General features: G+C 39.5%; 1 protein-coding gene across 1 annotated transcript in view; it reads left to right on the top strand.

The window, feature by feature from the left end:
- The first annotated feature begins 322 nt into the window (after positions 1-322).
- Positions 323-21402, top strand: part of MED13 (mediator complex subunit 13) — a 124862-nt gene continuing 103782 nt past the window's right edge. Inside the window, 4 exon segments of the mRNA XM_017875238.1 lie at positions 323-527; positions 2364-2598; positions 13116-13263; positions 13265-13282. Of these exon segments, the coding sequence (XP_017730727.1) occupies positions 462-527; positions 2364-2598; positions 13116-13263; positions 13265-13282 (467 nt within the window). The 5' untranslated portion in view covers positions 323-461.

The following is a 21402-nucleotide window of genomic DNA, read 5'->3' as shown; positions in this document are numbered from 1 at the left end:
CTCTCCCGGTTCTCGCCCTTCCCGCCCCTGTGTGGGCGCCTCCCCGCCCGGGAGAACCTTCCAGGGCTTGGGCTCTGCCGTCTCGGACTCGTTTTTGATTATTTATTGTGTAATTTATTATTTTTCTTGTGGTAGGGGCACACATCCCCTCCGTCTCCCAGAGAAGGACGAGCGTCTGCGGGCTCCGCAGTCCGGCGCCGCCAGGGCGAGCGCGGCGCGCCTCCCCGCCCTCCGCCCTCGGCCGGCGCTGGGTGCCGGCGGGCGGCGGGGCTGCTCGCGGCGGCGGCGGCGGCGGCGGGGGGTGGGTGGGAGGGGCGGGCGCCCGGCGGCCTCCTCTTCCACCGCCCCCAACTACTACCCCCCCACGCCCTCCCCGGTGTCTGTGTTTCTCTCTCTGGTCGGAGGCGGCGGTAATGGCGGATGGTGGGTTGTGGTGCCGGCGGCGGCTGCTGTGAGGGACGATGAGTGCCTCCTTCGTGCCGAACGGGGCCAGCCTGGAAGATTGTCACTGTAACCTCTTCTGCCTGGTGAGTGCCGGGGCCGGCGGGCACCGAGGGAGGGGGGCCGCGAGGTGCGCCCTTGGGCCGTGGGGGAGGGGGCCGGGTCTGGTCCAGATGCCCGAGTCCCCGGGCGAGGCCCAGCCGGATCCGGCGCCCTGCGAAGCTCCGCGGCCAACCCCGGGAGACAGCGTTCGCTCTCCCACGGTCCCGGGCTCTGTTTGGGGAGTGTTGGCATTTTTTCTCGTTTTCTTTCGGACTCTCCTCTTCGCCGTAGTCTCGTCCTCAACTTGAGCTCCTTATCTGGCAGGACAGTAACCTTTTCCTCTGTCTTGCTTAACTGTTGCTTTTCTGCTTATTGGCCTTGTATCCCAGCTTCACACTTTCTATTATTGCCCCTGCTCCCCACCGCCTTTATGTCTCACCCTTTTAATTTGGTTTCCCTATGTAAACAGGACCCCAGAACTTATGCCTCAGAAACCTGTCTTCGTTTTACATTTTTTTTGTATGAGTCAAACTAACGCAAGGTTAGTTTCTTCCTTGGGTGACTTAAGATGTCTCTGTAAAAACCAGTAGGTGCCATTTCATATGTTTTCTTTTTAAACTTTGAAAACAGTTTGCCATTTTTGACAATTTCTAGCCATCTTACTTTTATTAGAACGTAATTTTTTTTGTGCGAGTGAAGGGGGCTGATGGACGAGGTGCTGTGGTTTTGCACTGTTTCTATATTTATTGTGTTTTGGTTGCTTTTTCAGAATGTTTTGAGCAGGCTGCTCCCTTGTTTGATTGAAATGAAAAGTCCAGAGAAGCTGGGTGTAGGGATGACTATTGTGTAGGTTAGCCCAGGTCTGGTAACATCCAGCAGTTAAGACTTTCACAAGTACCAACTGTTGCAAATAACTTGGCCTGTGTGGGACAGTTGCTGAGCTTCATCAATGACTTTAAGTTTGGGTGACTTTATTTTTTCATTTTCTCCTTTGTGCTATGAGAAATATTAAGAGTATATGATAGGTAAGTGAGTTAAGTGGGCGGAGCACAACTAGTTGGCAAGTGTAAACTGCCAGTCATGTATCAGCAGTTTCATTTTTGGCACCTTATGCTTTGCTCCTTTAAGTTAGATTAAATTATTGAATTCCTCTTGAATTTCTTTCTGCATGCTAAATTGAGATCTTTCATACTCTCTCCTCTTCTACAGCATGTTTTTCTTTTCAATGTCCATTAATCAGCATCTCTTCACATATAATAAGACATACACCAGGTTTTGTATTCTATCTTATCCAACTCAGTCTATTTTTGGTACTTTTAGGATCAGGCTCTTTGAAGATAGACTAGCACAAATCTGACAGTTCTTTGTGAGCAGCTATTTGACTTTTCCGACAGGGGTATGTGTGAAGAATTAACATAGATTTTTTCAGGACTTATTCAGATGTCTTTTCATTAGATACATTATTTCTGTAAATGTGGAATAAAAACCCATGATAGGGTCTTTAATAATTGATTTTCAGTTAAACGTTTGACACCAATGAGTAAATGTGACCATTTAGGACAGAGAAAAATGTACTCTGTTTGCATATTGAAGTGTGTGTCTATATTTAACTTCATTCAGTTTCTTTTATTTCTACTTGGAGTACATATTTGCTTGCTATTCAGTGACATGGTGGTGTTAATTTTTAACTGTGTTCTCCCTAAAATTGTTGGTTATTGAATTATAAAGTCTTTTTTTTTTTTTGGTTCTAATTTGCATTCAGTAGCTCAAGCATACATTGAAAAATTGTAATGTCTTAATGAAATAGGAGGCATCGTATGGAGTACTTTTGACTTTGAGTGAATATGCAATAATAAAACATTATGCTTTCTTTCCTTCAGGCTGACTTGACGGGAATTAAATGGAAAAAATATGTATGGCAAGGCCCAACTTCTGCCCCTATTCTGTTTCCTGTGACAGAAGAAGACCCCATTTTGAGCAGTTTTAGTCGCTGCCTTAAGGCAGATGTACTTGGTGTTTGGCGGCGAGATCAAAGACCTGGAAGAAGAGAATTGTGGATATTTTGGTGGGGTGAAGACCCCAATTTTGCTGACCTTATTCACCATGACTTATCAGGTGAAAGAAACTTTCCATTTCTAATTAATGATACGGCAACATTGTATACTTCTCCCAGAATGTCATTTGTATTACAAATTAAGTTTGTTTTTGTGAGACACTTAGGAGGCCAGATAAAAATTGAGCTTCATGTTTTATTTCACCATGATTATTTTATTTTACTTAAATTATCCATGTTATAGCTGCGTTTTTTAGGCTTGAATGACTTTCTCCTTTTACCACCTCTCTTCTTAATTTCTCACCGGTAGTTAGGGTCCAAGGAAGGCATGCTACATTAATCTCAAAAAATGGAATCAGGAAACAGAGTTCCTAACAAAGTCATGTAATAGTTTTGAAGCCAGATGTAACTTTTGAGTCACTTCATCCACTGTCAAAGTTGAGTCTTTTGCATTAAATGGGCAGATGATTCTAAAAGTACTGGAAATGTAACTATCCTTGTGTTTGTGTGTGTGTATATGCGTGTTTTAAGGTATGTAAGTATTTTGTTATTGTCATTTGTGCTATTTGATTAACATATGAAGGCATATGTTAATTTAGTTATTTTTGGAAAGTGACTCATATACTTACTGTTCTGTCAAACATAATAAGAGACAAGTGCCAACTTGTTTAGCTTTCATAGGACATGGGATCATAATCTAAAAGGTTACACAAACAATTTTATTATGAGCAAATCAATGTGATTACTTCCTTATTTTCTTGACTTTTAGGACCAAATGCTACTTTAGAAAGAGAAACTATAGCTTTTCATAGTAATTACTGAAGCTTTAAACTGTCAAAGTCAGTATTAACTGAATCTTAGATAATAGGAATGTAAATGATTGGTTGTATGCTATAAGGTTCCGAAGACTTCAGTAAGATAGTTTGATAATGATTCTTGACAGATAAATTTAGGATTTCTAGATAATTTTTTTAAAGTTCTTGTTTGAAATTGAGTACTCTAAAGTTTTTGTTATTGTCCCTATGACCTATAGGATCTATTTTATTTCTGGATAGAATGTATTCTAGGTGTCTGTATCTTGAACTGGTACTTAGTAAGACCAACATTTATGTAGGAATGTACGTGTTACATTTGTATGTTTTGATAATTGCTTTTCACATTCTAATGAACATATTCTCCCGTGTTAATTACTATTTTTGAGAGTGATTGCATTTCTTCAAGAAAGCTTTCCAGCTTTTGTAGTTTTTCTAGTCCTTAGTTCTTTGTATTTAATGTAGTTCTAAATGTGTAAAATGATGTGTATATGTATATACATATACGTATACATGATGTATGTATATATAGTAGTTTTAGCAAGACAGTGCTTTCTAATCATGCCAAAAGCTAAGTCTGCCAGCCTCTATTTTCTTTCATTGACTTGGATATAGTATTTGAGTTATCACCTTACTAGAATGTTTGGAGACTGTATAACAGTGTTGAAAAACTATAAACTATTGATAAAATATATTTGTTGATAAAACATAATTATCGATAAAACTATGATGCTGACTTAGGGGCTTTGGTCTTCTTAATAAAGTTGGCAGAGCATCTAAACAGACTAAACAGATCTTTTTTAAAGATTTCATGAAATACACTTTGTAGAATCAAAGATAATTTTAAGAGATATATAATGTTTTTTTTCTTTTTTTCTTTTTAAGTAGAGATGGGGTCTTGCTATGTTGACCAGGCTGGTCTTGAACTCATGAACTGAAGTGATCCTTCCATCTTAACCTCCCAAAGTGCTGGGATTACAAGTGTGAGCCCTTGCACCTGGCCTAGTTTTACCATAATAGAAATAATATTGTGAAAGTTAAAAGACTATTAAAGTTAGATGTGAGCTGCTTTGATGTATATTGTTAAAAGTCAGTTTTTTCTTCTAGGTTTTATGTTACCAGTCAGATATGTTTTCTCCACTGAAACTAGGTTACAGTCTTAAACGTTTTTCTCTAGTTTAGCTTTGATTTTTAGCATAATTTTCAAAAATCGTAGTTACTTGTACCTTTAAAATAGAGAGTGATCAGCTGGGCACAGTGGCTCACGCCTGTAGTCCCAACACTTTGGGAGACTGAGGCAGGCAGATCGCAGGGTCAGGAGATAGAGACCATCCTGACCAACATGGTGAAACAGCGCCTCTACTAAAAACACAAAAATTAGCTGGGCATGGTGGCACGTGCCTGTAGTCCCAGCTACTCGGGAGGCCACTTGATCCCGGCAGACGGGGGTTGCAGTGAGCTGAGATCTCACCACTGCACTCCAGCCTGAGCAACACAGTAAGACTCTGTCTCAAAAAAAAAAAAAAGAAAAAGATAGCGATCTTGAACGTGAATGAAAGTAATTTTGGGGAGGTTGGTTTTTTTTTTTTTGAAACAGAGTCTCTTTCGCCAAGGTTGGAGTGCAGTGGTGCGATCTTGGCTCACTGCAGGCTCTGCCTCCTGGGTTCACGCCATTCTCCTGCCTCAGCTTCCTGAGTAGCTGGGACTGCAGGCGCCCGCCACCACGCCCGGCTAATTTTTTGTATTTTTAGTAGAGACAGGATTTCACCGTGTTCCCCAGACTGGTCTCAAACTCCTGAGCGCAGTCTGTCTACCCGCCTCGGCCTCCCAAAGTGCTAGGATTACAGGCGTGAGCCACTGCGCCGGGCGTAAATAACTTTTAAAAATTTATTAAAGTGAAGTGATTGAAATAGTAAACTGAAATACAATTAGGAGTGGTATGTGATCGTATTTATTGTTCCAAAGCTTGTCTTGTACTGTTTTAGTTTGCATAGTCAGTGGTATTTATATGTTTTAGCTTTTTTTTTTTTTAATAAAACCTGTTGTTAAGAATGTTGTTACTTAAATCAGACGTATCTTAAAGAATAATAAGATCTTTTCAGATGGAATATATTTGTCTTGCCCTTTTCTTTGCTCTGGGGACAGCGTCTGCCTCCCTCTTGGGGTAATTAGTCTGCCTCTGTCTCTCTAGCTAACCCCTTTTTCATTTCTTCCCATCTGTGGCACTCTATTTCCTTCTTTTAAGCTCCCCTGAGAAGAGAGCAGCTGGACAGTACAGGGTAGCATCAGCTGCTGGAGGCAGTCCTGAGCTCCAAGTGGAGGTGTAGCACTGAGGAAAGGGGTACCGGAAGGACCCAGGTGGTAACTAAAAAGCTGGTTAATTTAGCTTGAGCCTGCTCTTCACAGACAGTGTCCTTCTGTTTGGGTCAGCACACACCACATCTTGTTACTGAAGTGTTTTTGATTATGGTGATAATATTGCCCTCGTTTTCTTGGTAGTGGGGGAAGAGGGAAACAATTCTTTTTTCAAAGATTAGAATTCTGTTTTTCTTAACTGGAATATTCAATAACAGAAATACAGAATTGCGTTTATTTAACCTCCTTAGCTTCTTTGTGTCATGCAATGTATTTTAAAAAATTAACTAATGGGCCGGGCGCGGTGGCTCAAGCCTGTAATCCCAGCACTTTGGGAGGCCGAACGGGCAATCATGAAGGGTCGAGGAGTCGAGACCATCCTGGCTAACACGGCTGAACCCCGTCTCTACTGAATATAAAAAAAACTAGCCGGGCGTGGTGGCGGGCGCCTGTAGTCCCGCTACTCGGAGGCTGGGCAGGGAATGGCGTGAACCCGGGAGGCGGAGCTTGCGCTGGCTGGAGATGCGGCCAGCTGCACTCCAGCCTGGGTGACAGGCAAGCTCCATCTCAAAAAAAAAAAAAAAAAAATTAATATGAACCATATTGATACTTTATTATTAACTAAAGTATATATTTGGATTTCTTTTTTTTTTTTTTTTTTTTTTTTTTGCCTAATATCTCTTTTCTTTCCTAGGATCTCATCTTAAGATACCCGTATTATATTGTCATGTCTCCTTAGGCTTTGCTAGACTGTGACAGTTTCTTAGACTTTCCTTGGTTTTGATGATTTCGACAGTTCTGAAGAGTCTGCTCAGATTCCATAGTGCATTTTAAATTTCAGTCTCTCTTATGTCACTTAGCATTTGTTTGGGTTACCTTCCTTTCAAGTTTAGCTGATGTGTAGAAATAGAATGTAAACTTATATTGCTAACTGGCAGAGATCCATTACAGCAAATCAAATCTGATTTAATACATACTTTAAACCCTCAGTTACTCATTTTGTAGCAGTAAGTCAATACTGTTGAGCAAAGTAATTTGCAGAGGCCGGGTGATTTTTGGATCAGGATTTGTGCTAACTAGTATTAGCCTAACTATAACATTTGGAAAGATATTTGTTAAAAAAAAAATCTCCTGAATTCCAAAGCCAAACATAGATGATTTTCTTACTTTTTGTTTTATCCTCTATAGGATAATGATTAGTTGAATCGGTGTGGATATGTTTTGATACAAAAAGATTAGAAAATAAAACTCCTTTGGGGTTACAGCTTTTTTCTTTCTTTTTTCTTTTTTTTGGAGATGAAGTCTTGCTCTGTCGCCCAGGCTGGAGTATAGTGGGGCAATCTTGGCTCACTGCAACCTCTGCCTTCCAGGTTCAAGCGATTTTGCTTCATCCTCCCGAGTTGCTGGGACTGCAGGCATGTGCCTCCATGCCCGGCTAATTTTTGTATTTTTAGTAGAGATTTTAGTAGAGGTTTTGCCATGTTGGCCAGGCTGGTCTGGAACTCCTGGCCTCAGGTGATCTGCCTGCCTCAGCCTCCGAAAGTGCTGGGATTACAGGCATGAGCCACCATGCCCGGCCCCTTTTTAAAAAAAATTAAATTTTGTAGCTTTGTTTATGGTTGTGTGATAGTGGGTAAAAGAGGCATAAAATGGGTGATGGGAAAATCTTAGCTGAGTCCCTCTGGTCAAAAATCTCTAGTGGGTAGGACTGGTACTTTTAAGTGTACTGTTAATTTGCTTCAGAGCAAGATTGTTTCATTTTCATTGTGTCTTGAAGGAGAGTTTTCTACATATTTTTATTCTGTGTTCTAACGTTTTTGGAATTCAATTGCTGTCATCATTGACTTTTATTCTTCCCCTTTAAATAAAATAAAAGCAAAACTGCGTCCTCTCCCGTTTGTCATCTTAAAAAAATCATAGCAAGTTAGACTGTGATGAGACTCTTTGAGAAAACTGATACCTTGTGAACTAAAAAAACTCAGGGCTAAAATATTTCTTCTTTTCCTGGCTCCTGAGGTCTGTAAAGTAGATTTTAGTAACATGTTCAGATAGTTTTATTATACCAGAATTTTATCATAATGAATAGTGCTCAAATTAAGTGGACTATTGTTCTGAATTTAATTTTGGATATTTTTATTGAAGGATATTAACTGTAGTGGACTTTAACCTTAAATGACAGATGTTAATCGGATTGACAGATAGATAAACAGCCAGGCATAGGAATCTAGTCCCAGCCAAACTAAAACATTGTTTTGTGCCCCAGGTAATCTAAAGAGAGTAATTCATTTCTACTGTTGTAAAATTAACTTGTGATGTGGTCTGACTCTTCAAATTGGCTAGTCTCCTAGGTGACAACTTCATTTGCTGCATACTGTTCTTTTTGATCAAGTGTATTTTCTAAGTTTTCAAGTCAAACATAACATACTATGCTGTTCTTAAATCAGTTTTTCAAGTTTTGCCATAGATAATGATGCAGCCAACTTAAGGCTCTCAGTACATTTGTTGAATGTGTTGGTTATTAATGATTATTCAGGAGAAACACTGATCTAGCATTTAAACATTTCTCTTTATTTCAGGAACTACATGGTATTTTCTACCATGTTAATTTTTGAGCCATTCATTAGCATATGTTACATTTTAATAGTTTAGCAAAATTGTATAGGAGAAGATTCGTTTTTTACCACTGTAGAGATATTTAAAGATGCCAGTTTTGAGAAAAATGTTGAGTGCATGGTGTATTTGCTTTTTTGGTTGTGATTTTTTTTCCCTATTGATGGAGAATTATTTTGATGACTTATCACATGCTTTGGCACTACTGTATTCTGTATGTTCAGGAAGAAAATACGGTAATCAAATTTAGCATTTGTGTTTTCTTCCAATAAATCATCCATGAAAATTTCAAGAAACACTGATGATTAAGAATTGTAATGCTGATAGTAACAGAAAAGTACTAAGAATGCAGAGTTGAAAACTTTGTTTTCTCTGGACATAGAGCTACAAGAGGAAGAATTTTTTTTTTTTGTAGAGATGGAGGTCTCACTTTGTCACTCAGCCTACAGTGCTTAATCATAGCTCATTGCAGCCTCCAACTCCTGGACTGAAGCAATCCTCCCACCTCAGCTTCCCCAGCAGCTGGGCCTACAGGCAGGTGCTACTATGCCCCACTAACTAAAAAAAAGTTTTTTTGGAGTCAGGGTCTTCCTGTGTTGCCAGGCTAGTCTTGAACTCCTAGCTTCAAGTGATCCTTCTGTCTTAGCTTCCCAAGTAGTTGGAATTACAGGCATGAGTTATTGCACCTGGCTAGAGGAGGAAACTATTTAAATGGATTAAGCAGACTTTTTCTATTAGGCTCTGGTTAAGTTCAGAAGAGCTAGGTGTTCCCTTCTCCTTCCCCTCCCTATTATAATGCTGGTGTTGAGATTCAATAACTTGTTTCAATTAGTGTAAATAGTGCATATCACTATTCCTTGGGTGAGTTGGTTGTACCATTTCACTTTTCATATCTGAATACAACATGTAGAGAGTACTTTTATTAAGATTATTAGATTGTCAGCATATTAGAAGCTTGGCTCCGTAGGCTTCTTGTTTCTAAGTGATTCCCAAGAAAATCAAAAACCTTCAGACTTTTTATTGAGCATTATTAGGACTTATTCTCATTTTTCTCAGCAACAAAATATGAAATTATATTACTTTAGTGTAATGGTTGCTTAGTCACTTGCCATATAGATGAAGATATACTTCAGAGATATGTTGGGTTTAGAAAACCTCAACAGGTGGTCTCTACTTGTTTGTTTATGCATAGCTCCCATTTAGTGTTAATGAGAATTTTGGGCATTGGGGACATAAGATGCCCATGCCCTTTGAAAGCATTAGAATAATGAGGGAGAGATGCTTGAAGATTAATACTGACTACTTTTCTAAACCACATTCAATATTCCCTTTTTTTTTTTTTTTTTTTTGAGATAGAGTCTTGCTCTGTCACCAGGCTGGAATGCAATGCAGTGGCAGGATCTTGGTTCACTGCAACCTCTGCCACCCAGTTCAAGTGATTCTCCTGCCTCAGCCTCCCGGAGAGCTGGGACTACGGGTGCATGCCACCTCGCCCAGCTAATTTTTGTGTTTTTAGTAGAGATGGGGTTTCGGTGTGTTGGCCATGCTGTTCTTGAACTCCTGACCTCAGATGATCCGCCTGCCTCGACCTCCCAAAGTGCTAGGATTATAGGCATGAGCCACCGCGCATGGCCTCACATTAAATATTCTTAATTCATTTAACTGCGGGTTTAATTGAAATAGATTTTACAAAATAAAACCATACAATTTTCAGAATTTCATGTGAAAATTTATAAATTATTGTGTTTTAGCTTTTACTATTGCGAAGTTTTTTTTTTTTCTTTTTTTTGAGTCAGAGTCTCACTATGTCGCTCCCACAGTGGAGTGCAGTGGCGTGATCTCAGCTCACTGCAACTTCTGCCTTTCGGGCTCAAGTGATTCTCATGCCTCAGCCCCTTGAGTAGCTGGGACTACAGCTGTGCCATGCACGGCTAATTTTTATATTTTTAGTAGAGATGGAGTTTTGCCATGTTGGCCAGGCTGGTCTCGAACTCCGGGCCTCAAGTGGTCCACTTGCCTCGGCCTCCTAAAGTGCTGGGATTACAGGCATGAGCCACCACACCTGGCCTAAGCCTCCCTGACAGCAGGCATGAGCCACCATACCTGTCCTCAGCCTCCCCAAAAGCAGATTTTTTTATTTACTGTTTTTGGGAAGAAGGCAAAGTCATTCTCTAGTTTTAAATGAATAATTTATTCGAAGTTTGTAACAACTATACAACTTTTGATACTTACAAATGGTAACTGTGTCTTGGGTCTTTGATGCTTTAAAACTTAGATAGAAAAAAGATGTTGGTAGTGGCTTCTTCTGTAGAACAAGTGTTGTAACTATCAGAAGGTAGTGATTTTTGAAATAAAAGGTAATAAAAATAAAAGATACTAAATTGATTATACAGAGGTGAAGAATTGGGAGATATTCCTAACATAATTCTGTTGGAATTAAGAACATGTATATTCTAGTAGTCATAAGTCTCATAATTTGAGGTAAAAGTCTTAATGTAGCTGTTTAATTTTGAAATGGTAGGACCTCATTAAATTGAAAGCAGATCAATTGAGAAAGATTATTTTCTCTTTTTTTGTTATCAACTCACAAATATGCTTGTGATCTAGACGTTTCATTAATTAAAGTGAAGTCACTTTGTGCCACTTCTCTATTCTCCTAGTCTAATATTTTCTTTAATAAAGTGAAACCCTTGGCCGGGTGCCGTGGCTCAAGACTGTAATCCCAGCACTTTGGGAGGCTGAGGGGGCGGATCACGAGGTCAGGAGATCGAGACCATCCTGGCTAACACGGTGAAACCCCGTCTCTACTAAAAAACACAAAAAACTAGCTGGGCGAAGTGGCAGGTGCCTGTAGTCCCAGCTACTCGGGAGGCTGAGGCAGGAGAATGGCCTGAACCCGGGAGGTGGAGCTTGCAGTGAGCTGAGATCCGGCCACTGCCCTCCAGCCTGGGCAACAGAGCAAGACTCCGTCTCAAAAAAAATAAATAAATAAATAAAAATAAAGTGAAACCCATAAATGCTTTGGTTTTAAATGAAAGTAGATAACAGTGTCTTTGATATAATAGAATGTGAATTTTTCATATTTAATATTTATGATTAATATTAGACTTAAAAAATTCTTCTATTCCCATTCTGATATATTGTCATTTTCTAAAACTTACTCCACTTTTTTCCCCCTAAGCTTACTTTTTTTTTTTTTGAGACTGAATCTCACTCTGTCCCAGGCTGGAGTGCAGTGGCACGATCTTGGCTCACTGTAACCTCTCCCTCTCAGGTGATTCTCCCACCTTAGCCTCCCGGGTAGCTGGGATTACAGGGCTGCCCAATGACGCCTGGCTAATTTTTGTATTTTTAGTAGAGATGGGGTTTCACCATGTTGGCGAGGCTGGTCTTGAACTCCTGACCTCAGGTGATCCTCCCACCTCAGCCTCCCAAAGTGCTGGGATTACAGGTGTGAGCAACTGTGCCCAGCCTAAGGCTTATTTAAAATGAAATGAAATAAAATAGAATTAGTTGCTTTGAAAGAATTAGTTGTTTTTTTTAGGAAAAAAACATAAAATCAACTTTAATCTTTGTAGTAGCACGGAATTTCTAGTGCAGTTAAAGTCCACTGTCGTGCTTTTTAATTAGTGTTTGTTCTACCCATTTGTTGTGTAAGTTGTGCATATAAACCATGTATAATTCTTAATACATGTCTTTGCTTTTATTCGAAAGCTCATATTGTGTCTTATTTTCTGTGGGTATAATGTATGCATTTTGGTGTTGAATTGAGAAAGGTTTGTCTTTTATTTTACTTTTACTTAAACATTGAACACAGATAACCCATATTTATAAAATGTTTATAAAGGTATATAGTCTATAGAAGGAGAGTTAATTATATTTAGACTAAGCAATTTAAAATCTTGTAATGAAAGTTAAAATGCTGAAGCAGTATCATTATTTGTAGCACGATTTATTAAATGCTTTGTGACAGATATGAAATGGATAGAGTATGAAAAAAATTTTTTCTGACCTACATCCAGACTTATCTCAAAATGACTGTGTTAATGTTTTTTTGGTAAATTAACTTGGAGTGATTAATAGATTTGCTGGCAAAATTGAAGCTGTGTAGTTAGTGAAGATAGCTATAATTTTATATGACAGAAGTGCCATTTACAATTTGAGTCTTTAAATTTTTAAATTTCTCCCCCAAGTAAAGGATCCTATACTGAATAATAATCATGGGAATACTTTGGTTGAAATGAGACCTAAAGGTGGCTGATAGTGCACTGCTTGTTAGGCTCTGTGCCAACAGCTTCCTTTTTATTCATCACTTAGTGTTACAGTAGAGTCATGGATTAGAATGCTGATGGACATGAAATGTTTTGACTTTATTAACTGGCTAATTTTTTTGGCAGGTTGAATGATTGGGGGAATTAGGACAAAGTAACAAGTGAGCCAGCTTAGAAATTGGTATCGTAGGTATAGAGTGCGTTTAATATTTTCCAGGTTATGCAAACAAGCGTCCTTTTCATTAATACAGGAACCAATTCAGTATGTTCATGGTGTCATTAAATTTTATAAGGTGGAAAATACTTTTCAGGTAATTTAATAGAATATATGGCACTTAGACCTTTTATTCTTTATGGAATAACTTTGAAACCTGCTAATGTCTAGAGATACATTGAAGTGATTGTAGCTTGATATTCTGGGATAAGCTAGTGTTGATGAATATAGAGTTTAAACTGCAACCTTTTTTACTTGGCTTTGAATAGATTATAGTGCCACTATTTTACTTACTGTTTCCTTCGTTTCTCTTTTAGAAGAAGAAGATGGAGTGTGGGAGAATGGACTTTCCTATGAATGCCGTACTCTGCTTTTCAAAGCAGTTCACAATCTATTGGAACGGTGTTTAATGAACAGGAATTTTGTACGTATTGGCAAGTGGTTTGTAAAGCCTTATGAAAAGATGAAAACCTATAAATAAAAGGTAAGCTATCTTAAATTCTGATGTGATATTTCTTTAGATTTGTTCCTTTTTGTGTCTTTACAGAGAATGTGGGATAAAACAAGCTAATATCATACAGACATATTCAGGAGGTTATCAGTGACAAAGTACTAGATGTAGTCAGGTTTTTTGTTTTTTGTTTTAAACCACTTTACACTCTAAGAATTTCCTTACAGTAGGAATAAGCTATATTTTAATACAGTGGCCTAAATTTTGATTTGGGATGATAGACAAAATATAGGATGAGAGCAGATCCTTAGGCATGGAAGTGTATGCCCAGCACTCTGATATTAAAGTTAAGTAACATTAACACCTGTTAAAGGTAGTGATCTGTGAGTATGTTTTGGATTAAGTTAACCCTTCTTATTCCCAGTCTCTCAGTTCCCTTTAATTAAAGTAATTTAAATTTGTGTTTTCCTTTTTTTTTTTGAGACAGAGTCTTGCTCTGTCGCCCAGGCTGGAGTGCAGTGGCCAGATCTCAGCTCACTGCAAGCTCTGCCTCCCGGGTTTACGCCATTCTCATGCCTCAGCCTCCTGAGTAGCTGGGACTACAGGCACCCGCCATCTCGCCCGGCTAGTTTTTTGTATTTTTTAGTAGAGACGGGATTTCACCGTGTTAGCCAGGATGGTCTTGATCTCCTGACCTCGTGATCCGCCCGTCTCGGCCTCCCAAAGTGCTGGGATTACAGGCTTGAGCCACCGCGCCCGGCTAAATTTGTGTTTTCTGTGTAAGACCATTTACTCTTTGAGAGCTTATAATTTTCTTGAGCAATGAATTAAGCAAATTTATGACACTAATTGTTAGAGTAGTTGCAGATAGAGGCACAAAAGACTTATGATAGATACCTCCTGCTGTGCAATTAAAACCTTCAGGTTACTACACTTCTCTGTGATTTAGATAATATAAGGTATAGTCTGTCAAAAGATTTAAGTTCCCAGCAGTCATTGAGTTAGTGAGACTTCAAGAGAGATGAACCAGTGGCAACTAAGATGGGATGTGGGGAAGAGAAAATTAAAGGGAACTTACTAATTTTTCCTGAAAGGTGTAAGAGGATGTGAAGTGAACATTTGGTTGAGATTGTAATCATTTTGAGGTCTTTCATGTCATATATGTACATCTTTTTTCATGTGCACCTGGAGTTTTTTTTTCTTCTTCAAACTTTTTAGTTTTAGTAGACTGGATGAGTAGATAAGCCTGGATAAATAAAGGTGCTTTCATTTTTTTTCCTCTTTGAAAATTAACGTAAACCTTTATTGTTAACAAAATACCTGTATAAGTTTGGAATGCATTCAGCTGAAAATGACAGAAAAACGTTAACTACTTGGCTTATGTAGGGATTGATTTTTCTCAGTAGCAAGGAGTATGGAGGTAGATAGTTTAGTACTGGTATATCTGTTCAGTAATGTCATCAAGGATTCAAGGTTCCCCAGAGTTTTCTGCTGTGCCATCTTTATATCTTCATGGTCCTCCTGTGTGTTACACCTGCAGACCTCACAGTGTATTCCAGGCAGGAAGAGAAAGGAAGGGAGGAAGAAAGTGTGGCACCTAAGTCAGAAAGTGAATTATTTTCTGGAAACTCTAGCTGACGTATCTTTGGCCATACTAAGAGAAACAGATATCTTTTATTTGGAAATAGCTGCTCTGAACAAAATCAAGTTTTTGTTAGTAAGAAGAAAGGGATGATAGATAGATACCAAAGATCAAAGAAGTGGCTATGGATATTGGGTAGGCAGTTAGCAATATCTGCCTTATTTATTTATTTATTTATTTAGAGACAGAGTCTCACTCTGTTGCCCAGGCTGGAGTGCAGTGGTGCAATCTCAGCCCACTGCAACCTCCGCTTCCCGGGTTCAAGTGATTCTCCTGCTCAGCCTCCCGAGTAGTTGGGATTACAGGCGTGTGCCACTACAACCCAGCTAATTTTTGTATTTTTAGTAGAGACGAGGTTTCACCGTGTTAGCCAGGCTGATCTCAAACTCCTGACCTCGTGATCTGCCTGCCTCGGCCTCCCAAAGTGCTGGGATTACAGGCATAAGCCACTGCGCCTTTTTTTTTTTTTTTGAGATGGGGTTTTGCTCTTGTTGCCCAGGCTGGAGGGCAATGGCACGATCTCAGTTCACCACAACCTCCACCTCTCAGGTTCAAGTGATTCTCCCGCCTCAGCCTCCTGAGTAGCTGGGATTACAGGCATTTGCCATCACACCCAGCTAATTTTTGTGTTTTTAGTAGAGTCAGGGTTTCACCATGTTTGGCGCAGGCTGTCTTGAACTGACCTCCAGCACTGATCCACCACCACCTCCGCTTCTCAAAGTGCTGGGATTACAGGGCGTGAGGCCCAGCTTCGTGCGCGCGGCCTATTTAAAGTGCTCTTCCGATCTTATTTTGAAGTTCTGGGATACATGAGCAGCACGTGCAGGTTTGTTAATTAGGTATATATACATGTGCCATGGTGGTTTACTGTACCTGTCAGCCCATCATCTGGATTTTAAGCCCAGTATGCATTAGGTATTTGTCTTGATGCTCTCCCTCCCCTTGCTCCCTATCCCCTGACAGGCCCCGGTCTGTGATGTTCCCCTCCCTGTATACATGTGTTCTCATTGTTCATCTCCCACTTATGAGTGAGAACATGTGGTGTTTGGTTTTCTGTTCTTGTGTTAGTTTGCTGAGGATGATGGTTTTCAGCTTCATCCATGTCCCTGTAAAGGACATAAACTCATTCTTTTTTTTTGAGACAAAGTCTTGCTCTGTCGCCCATAGTGGAGTGCAGTGGCACGATTTCAGCTCACTGCAACCTCCGCCTCCTGGGTTCAAGCAATTCTCCTGCCTCAGCCTCCCGAGTAGCTGGGATTATAGGCACCCGCCACCACGCCCGGCTAATTTTTGTATTTTTAGTAGAGATGGGATTTCACCATGTTAGCCAGACCGGTCTCGAATTCCTGACCTCAGGTAATCCGCCACCTCGGCTTCCCAAAGTCCTGGGATTACAGGCATGAGCCACCATGCCCAGCCGAACTCATTCTTTTTTGTGGCTGCAGACCCCCATCTCTTTAAAAAAAAAAAAACAAAAAAAAACAAAAAAACAGGTGGGCACAGTGGCACACACCTGTAGTCCCAGCCACTCTGAAGACTGAGATGAGAGGATCGCTTGAGCCCAGAATATTGAGGCTGCAGTGAGTTAGGATTGTGCTGTTGTACTCCAGCCTGGGCAACAGAGCAAGACCCTGTCTAAAAAAAAAAAAATTAAAATATAACTTTTTTTTTTTGAGATAAGGTCTCTCACTTTGTCACCCAGGTTGGAGTGCAGTGGCACAGTCATGGCTCATTGCAGCCCAACCTCCCAGGCTCAAGTAATTCTCACACCTCAGCCTCCCGCATAGCTGGGACCACAGGTACATGCTACCACGGCTAGTTAATTTTTGTAGATTTTGTAGAGACAAGGTATCACCATGTTGCCTAGGCTGGTCTTGAACTCCTGAGCTCAAGCTACCCACTTTCTTCAGCCTTGCAAAGTGCTAGGATTATAGGCATGAGCCAATGCACCTGGCCGAAAATACGACCCTTTTTTTTTTTTTTTTTTTTTTTTTTTTTTTTTTTGAGACAGAGTCTCACTCTGTCACCCAAGCTGGAATGCAGTGGCGTGATCTCGGCTCACTGCAAACTCAGCCTCCCAGGTTCACGCCATTCTCCTGCCTCAGCCTCTTGAGTAGCTGGGACTACAGGCGTCAGCTACCACGCCCGGCTAATTTTAGTATTTTTAGTAGAGACAGGGTTTCACTGTGTCTCGATCTCCTGACGTCATGATCTGCCCGCCTTGGCCTCCCAAAGTGCTGGCTTAACAGGCTTGAGCCACCGTGCCTGGCCCGAAAATAAAACTTTTAACTGGAGATTTTCATGAATCCAACAGATTCTGCTTGTTATTTAACCATGTAATTGAGCACCAGTGTTTTTCCATGGGCTGACCCATTTAGGAGGGGAACTAAATTAAGATTGTATTTTATTAGTGAAGTGTTACCAGAAATAGTGTATGCTCTTTCGAGTTACTCTTGAACCATAGTTGTGGTATAAAAACTGACTTTATTCTGGAAAGATAAATGCTGGTCCTCAAATCTCTTTTTTGCAGGAACTTTCTTACCCTTTTCCTTCTATGGAATAGCAAGTAGAAAACCAAGCAACTAAGTCTGTCTTTGAGTTATGATATGGGACTTCTTTTCTGTTGAATTCAGTGGAATGATACAGGGAAGGTAGATAAAGATTAATTATAAATTAATGCGTCTCTAGACCATTCTGAAACATAAGTATCATATAGACTGTTTTGTTTACTAATCAATTCACTTTTGGTATAAGTATTCTGAAAAAAGAACAAGAGTTGTAAAGAAAGAAAATTTATGCTGTGAAACTAGTTTGACCTGAACAAAGGAGAAAATAATATTCCTTACCTTTTATCTTCTTTCTTTCTTTAAAATTTTTAAATAAAAATTCTCATTTTCTGATAATCTGGACCTACATGTGATGTAGTTGTCTGTTGAACAGTCTTTAGGGACTGAAAGAGAGGAAATGGAATCAAATTCTAGGGATATAGCTAGGTTACCTGTAAAGAATCTCACAAGTATAAGAGTAACCACAGGAACAAACCAGTCTTCAGTTAATTGGTTAAAAGAATGATGACCAGTGTTTTCTTGAATAGTTTAGGTGTTTTCCTACATTGCTGGGGACTGGATCACATGGCAGACATTGAGTTTTCTAGTGAGCCCACAAGTAAATGGGTTGTAATAAGTACCATTGACTTAATGCAGGTTTTAGAGTCTTCTATAAAAGATATTCTGAACTTGTGATGTTTGAGAGTGCATTTGAATAAGATTATCTTGAATAAGAACTTTTTTTTCCCTTTTTTTTAAATAGAGACAGGGTCTTGCTTTGTGCCCAAGATGGATTGCAGTAGCGCAATCATAACTCATTGCAGCCACAAACTTCCAGGCCTAATTGATTCTCCTACTTCAGCCTCCAGAGTAGCTGGGATTACAGGCACACACCACCCACGCCTGGCCAAGGACTTTCTTAAGATTGTGTTTGGTTAAGCTTTTTGTCATGTTGAATCTGTTGTAGCCATTTAGCTGAGTGTGCAGTAAAGTTTATTCAGCAAAAGTTTTAAATGCTTCTAGGACGATATACAGAATAGAAAGATACTAGTAAATAATTCTTTTTTTAGACAACTAGTTCAGTATCTTACGTATATATTGACATAGGAGGTTTTGTTAAGTGGCAGATGAGATTGTATAGGAGGGAAATACATTAATAGGGAGCATGTTTGATTTTAATATATACTTTAATCTTACCCCATTCCCTCAACTATATGTAATTGATTTCTATGGAAAAAATATGTTGTTAAATCTTTTTTGATGTATTTATGTAAAATAGTTACCTTTAACTCCAATTTTAAAAGGCAATATAGGGTAGACGTGGTGGCTCACACCTGTAATCCCAGCACTTTGGGAGGCTGAGGCAGGCAACTCATGAGGTCAGGAGTTAGAGACCAGCCTGATCAACATGGTGAAACCCTGTCTCTACTAAAAATACAAAAATGAGCCAGGTGTGGTGGCACATGGCTGTAATCCCAGCTACTTGAGAGGCTGAGACAGGAGAATCACTTGAACCCAGGAGGTGGAGGTTGCAGTGAGCAGAGATCGCGCCACTGCACTCCAGCCTGGGCGACAAGAGTGAAACTTCGTCTCAAAAAAAAAAGGCAATATAGAGTATTACATGTTATATATATGTGTCTGTCTGTATTACATTATGTGTATACATATTGACATACAATAGGATATAATAAATTCTTGCTGGATATAACATAAAATAGGATTAAATGTTTGGTTCAATATGTTCTAAGCCTTTGTATTAGAATAATTAGAGCCCTGGAATTAATTAGTAGTAAAGAACTTTGTCCACAGAGAGTGATAAAGTTTTGGTTTTGTGGGATAAAGCCGCAAAAGTTCACAGGAAGGAAAGGATGGCTATTGTCAATGGCTATTGTATTGGGCAGTATAGATCTAGAACATTTTCATCATTGCAGAAAGTTATTTTTTCGGGTGGTATTGCTTACACAAGAACCTTTATATTTATAATTAAAACGGTACTTTTGGTACTTCAATAAAGAAAATCAAATTTTTTTAAGGAAGTAAATAAAAGATTATGCTTTAAATTTCACCCATAAAGCTATGTTTATTTTCTGCCATATGTATGGCTTTTACATTATCTCATGATCTCCAAAACTGATTAAAAATAGGCACCATGAGATGTAAGTCTCCACTGGAAATGTTTTATTAACTATTAGTAGCATTAGGATGTCCTTTGGTTGGGTTTCTCACTGTCTCTGAAAAGGCAAATTTCTAGAGAAGCTAGGAGCTATCGCTATTAGGTTTTTTTATGGACTCATTTCCTCTCTTCCTGTCATCTAATGTAGTACTGTCCAGTAGAAGTATAATGTGAGCCACATATGTAATTTAAAATTTTCTTCTAGGCACATTTAAAAAGTTAAAAAAACTAAATGTATAGGCAAAATTAATTGTAATATATTTTTAAATTTAGTATGTCCAAAATATCATTTCAGCATATAATTAAATATACAGAAGGTATTAATGGAATAGTTTACTTTTTGTGCTGTCTTTGAAATTAGGTTTGTGTACTATGCTTAGAGTATATCTTAGTTTGGATTTTAAGTCACCAGTAGTTATATGTGTGTATTGGCTGTTGTATTTACAACACAGTTCTAGGGCTTTAAGCCTAGTTGAACTTGGTAGTGTTTGTTGGTGAAAGGTACCTTCTCTGTTGGTCAGTGAACCCTTCTGGAATTGTATGCTAAATTGTGAGTATGCTCTAGAATCTCAAAGGCAAGAAGAATCTCATACCTTGTATCAGTCGGGGTACCAACTCTCTGCTAAATTAGGTGTAGTTACTTCAGCAGACTGGATGTACCTTTTTATTGTTTTCCCTGTAGCCTACCTATGATGTTTTGTCCTTAATGTCTGTCATCAAGATGATTATGTATCATTTCTGAAGTCTTAAGTGATGATGTCACTAGAATTTGCATGGTCAGTTTTCTACATTTTCATGCTTTCTAGAACATTTATGAGAAAATTAAATGCTAAGAAAGACTTTTCTTTCTCCTATTTTTCTTCCTTGTTGAGATTTTCTTACCATAATTTTTCTTTCTTTCTTTTTTTTTTGGTGACAGGGTCTTGCTTTGTCTCCTAGGCCAGAGTGCAATCTTAACTCACTGCACCCTCTACCTCCCAGGCACAAACAATTCTCTTGCCTTAGCCTCCCACGTAGTCGGGACTTTCAGGAGTGCGCCACCACACCTGACTAAGTTTTGTAATTTGGGTAGAGATGGGGTTTCTCTGTTGGCCATGTTGACTAGGCTGTTCTCTAACTCCTGGCCTCAAGTGATCCTCCAGCCTCAGCCTCCCAAAGTGCTGGGATGACAGGTGTGAGCCACCATGCCCAGCCTTTCTTACCATGATTTCTTTATATCATTCTTTTTTTTTTTTTTTTGAGATGGAGTCTCGCTCTGTCTCCCGGGCTGGAGTGCAGTGACTGGATCTCAGCTCACTGCCAGCTCCGCCTCCTGGGTTCACGCCATTCTCCTGCCTCAGCCTCCCGAGTAGCTGGGACTACAGGCGCCCACCACCTCGCCCGGCTAGTTTTTTGTATTTTTTTAGTAGAGATGGGGTTTCACCGTGTTCGCCAGGATGGTCTCGATCTCCTGACCTCGTGATCCGCCCATCTCGGCCTCCCAAAGTGCTAGGATTACAGGCTTGAGCCACCGCGCCTGGCCTCTTTATATGATTCTTACTGTAGACTCTTACAAATCTGTCCAAGCTCATACAGCTATCAAGTATTGGAGCTGCATTTTAGGCATGAAAAATATGAGATAGATTATTGACCCTATAGACCTGTATGTCTCCTACACGTATTTTTTTTTAAGTTATAGGAAATAGTAAAAACATAGTACTTAGAAACAACAATAAAAGCAGCATTTTGCAGAACACTTGAAGTGGTAAACCAGAATAATGTTGTTGCTTTTTAAGTTTTTTTTTTTTTTTTT

This window comes from Rhinopithecus bieti, unplaced genomic scaffold (genome assembly GCF_001698545.2).
Source record: "Rhinopithecus bieti isolate Rb0 unplaced genomic scaffold, ASM169854v2 scaffold_9978, whole genome shotgun sequence".
In the NCBI taxonomy this organism is placed as follows: domain Eukaryota; kingdom Metazoa; phylum Chordata; class Mammalia; order Primates; family Cercopithecidae; genus Rhinopithecus; species Rhinopithecus bieti.
The sequence above is the reverse complement of the archived record's forward strand: the minus strand, read 5'-3'. Positions and strand labels throughout refer to the sequence as shown.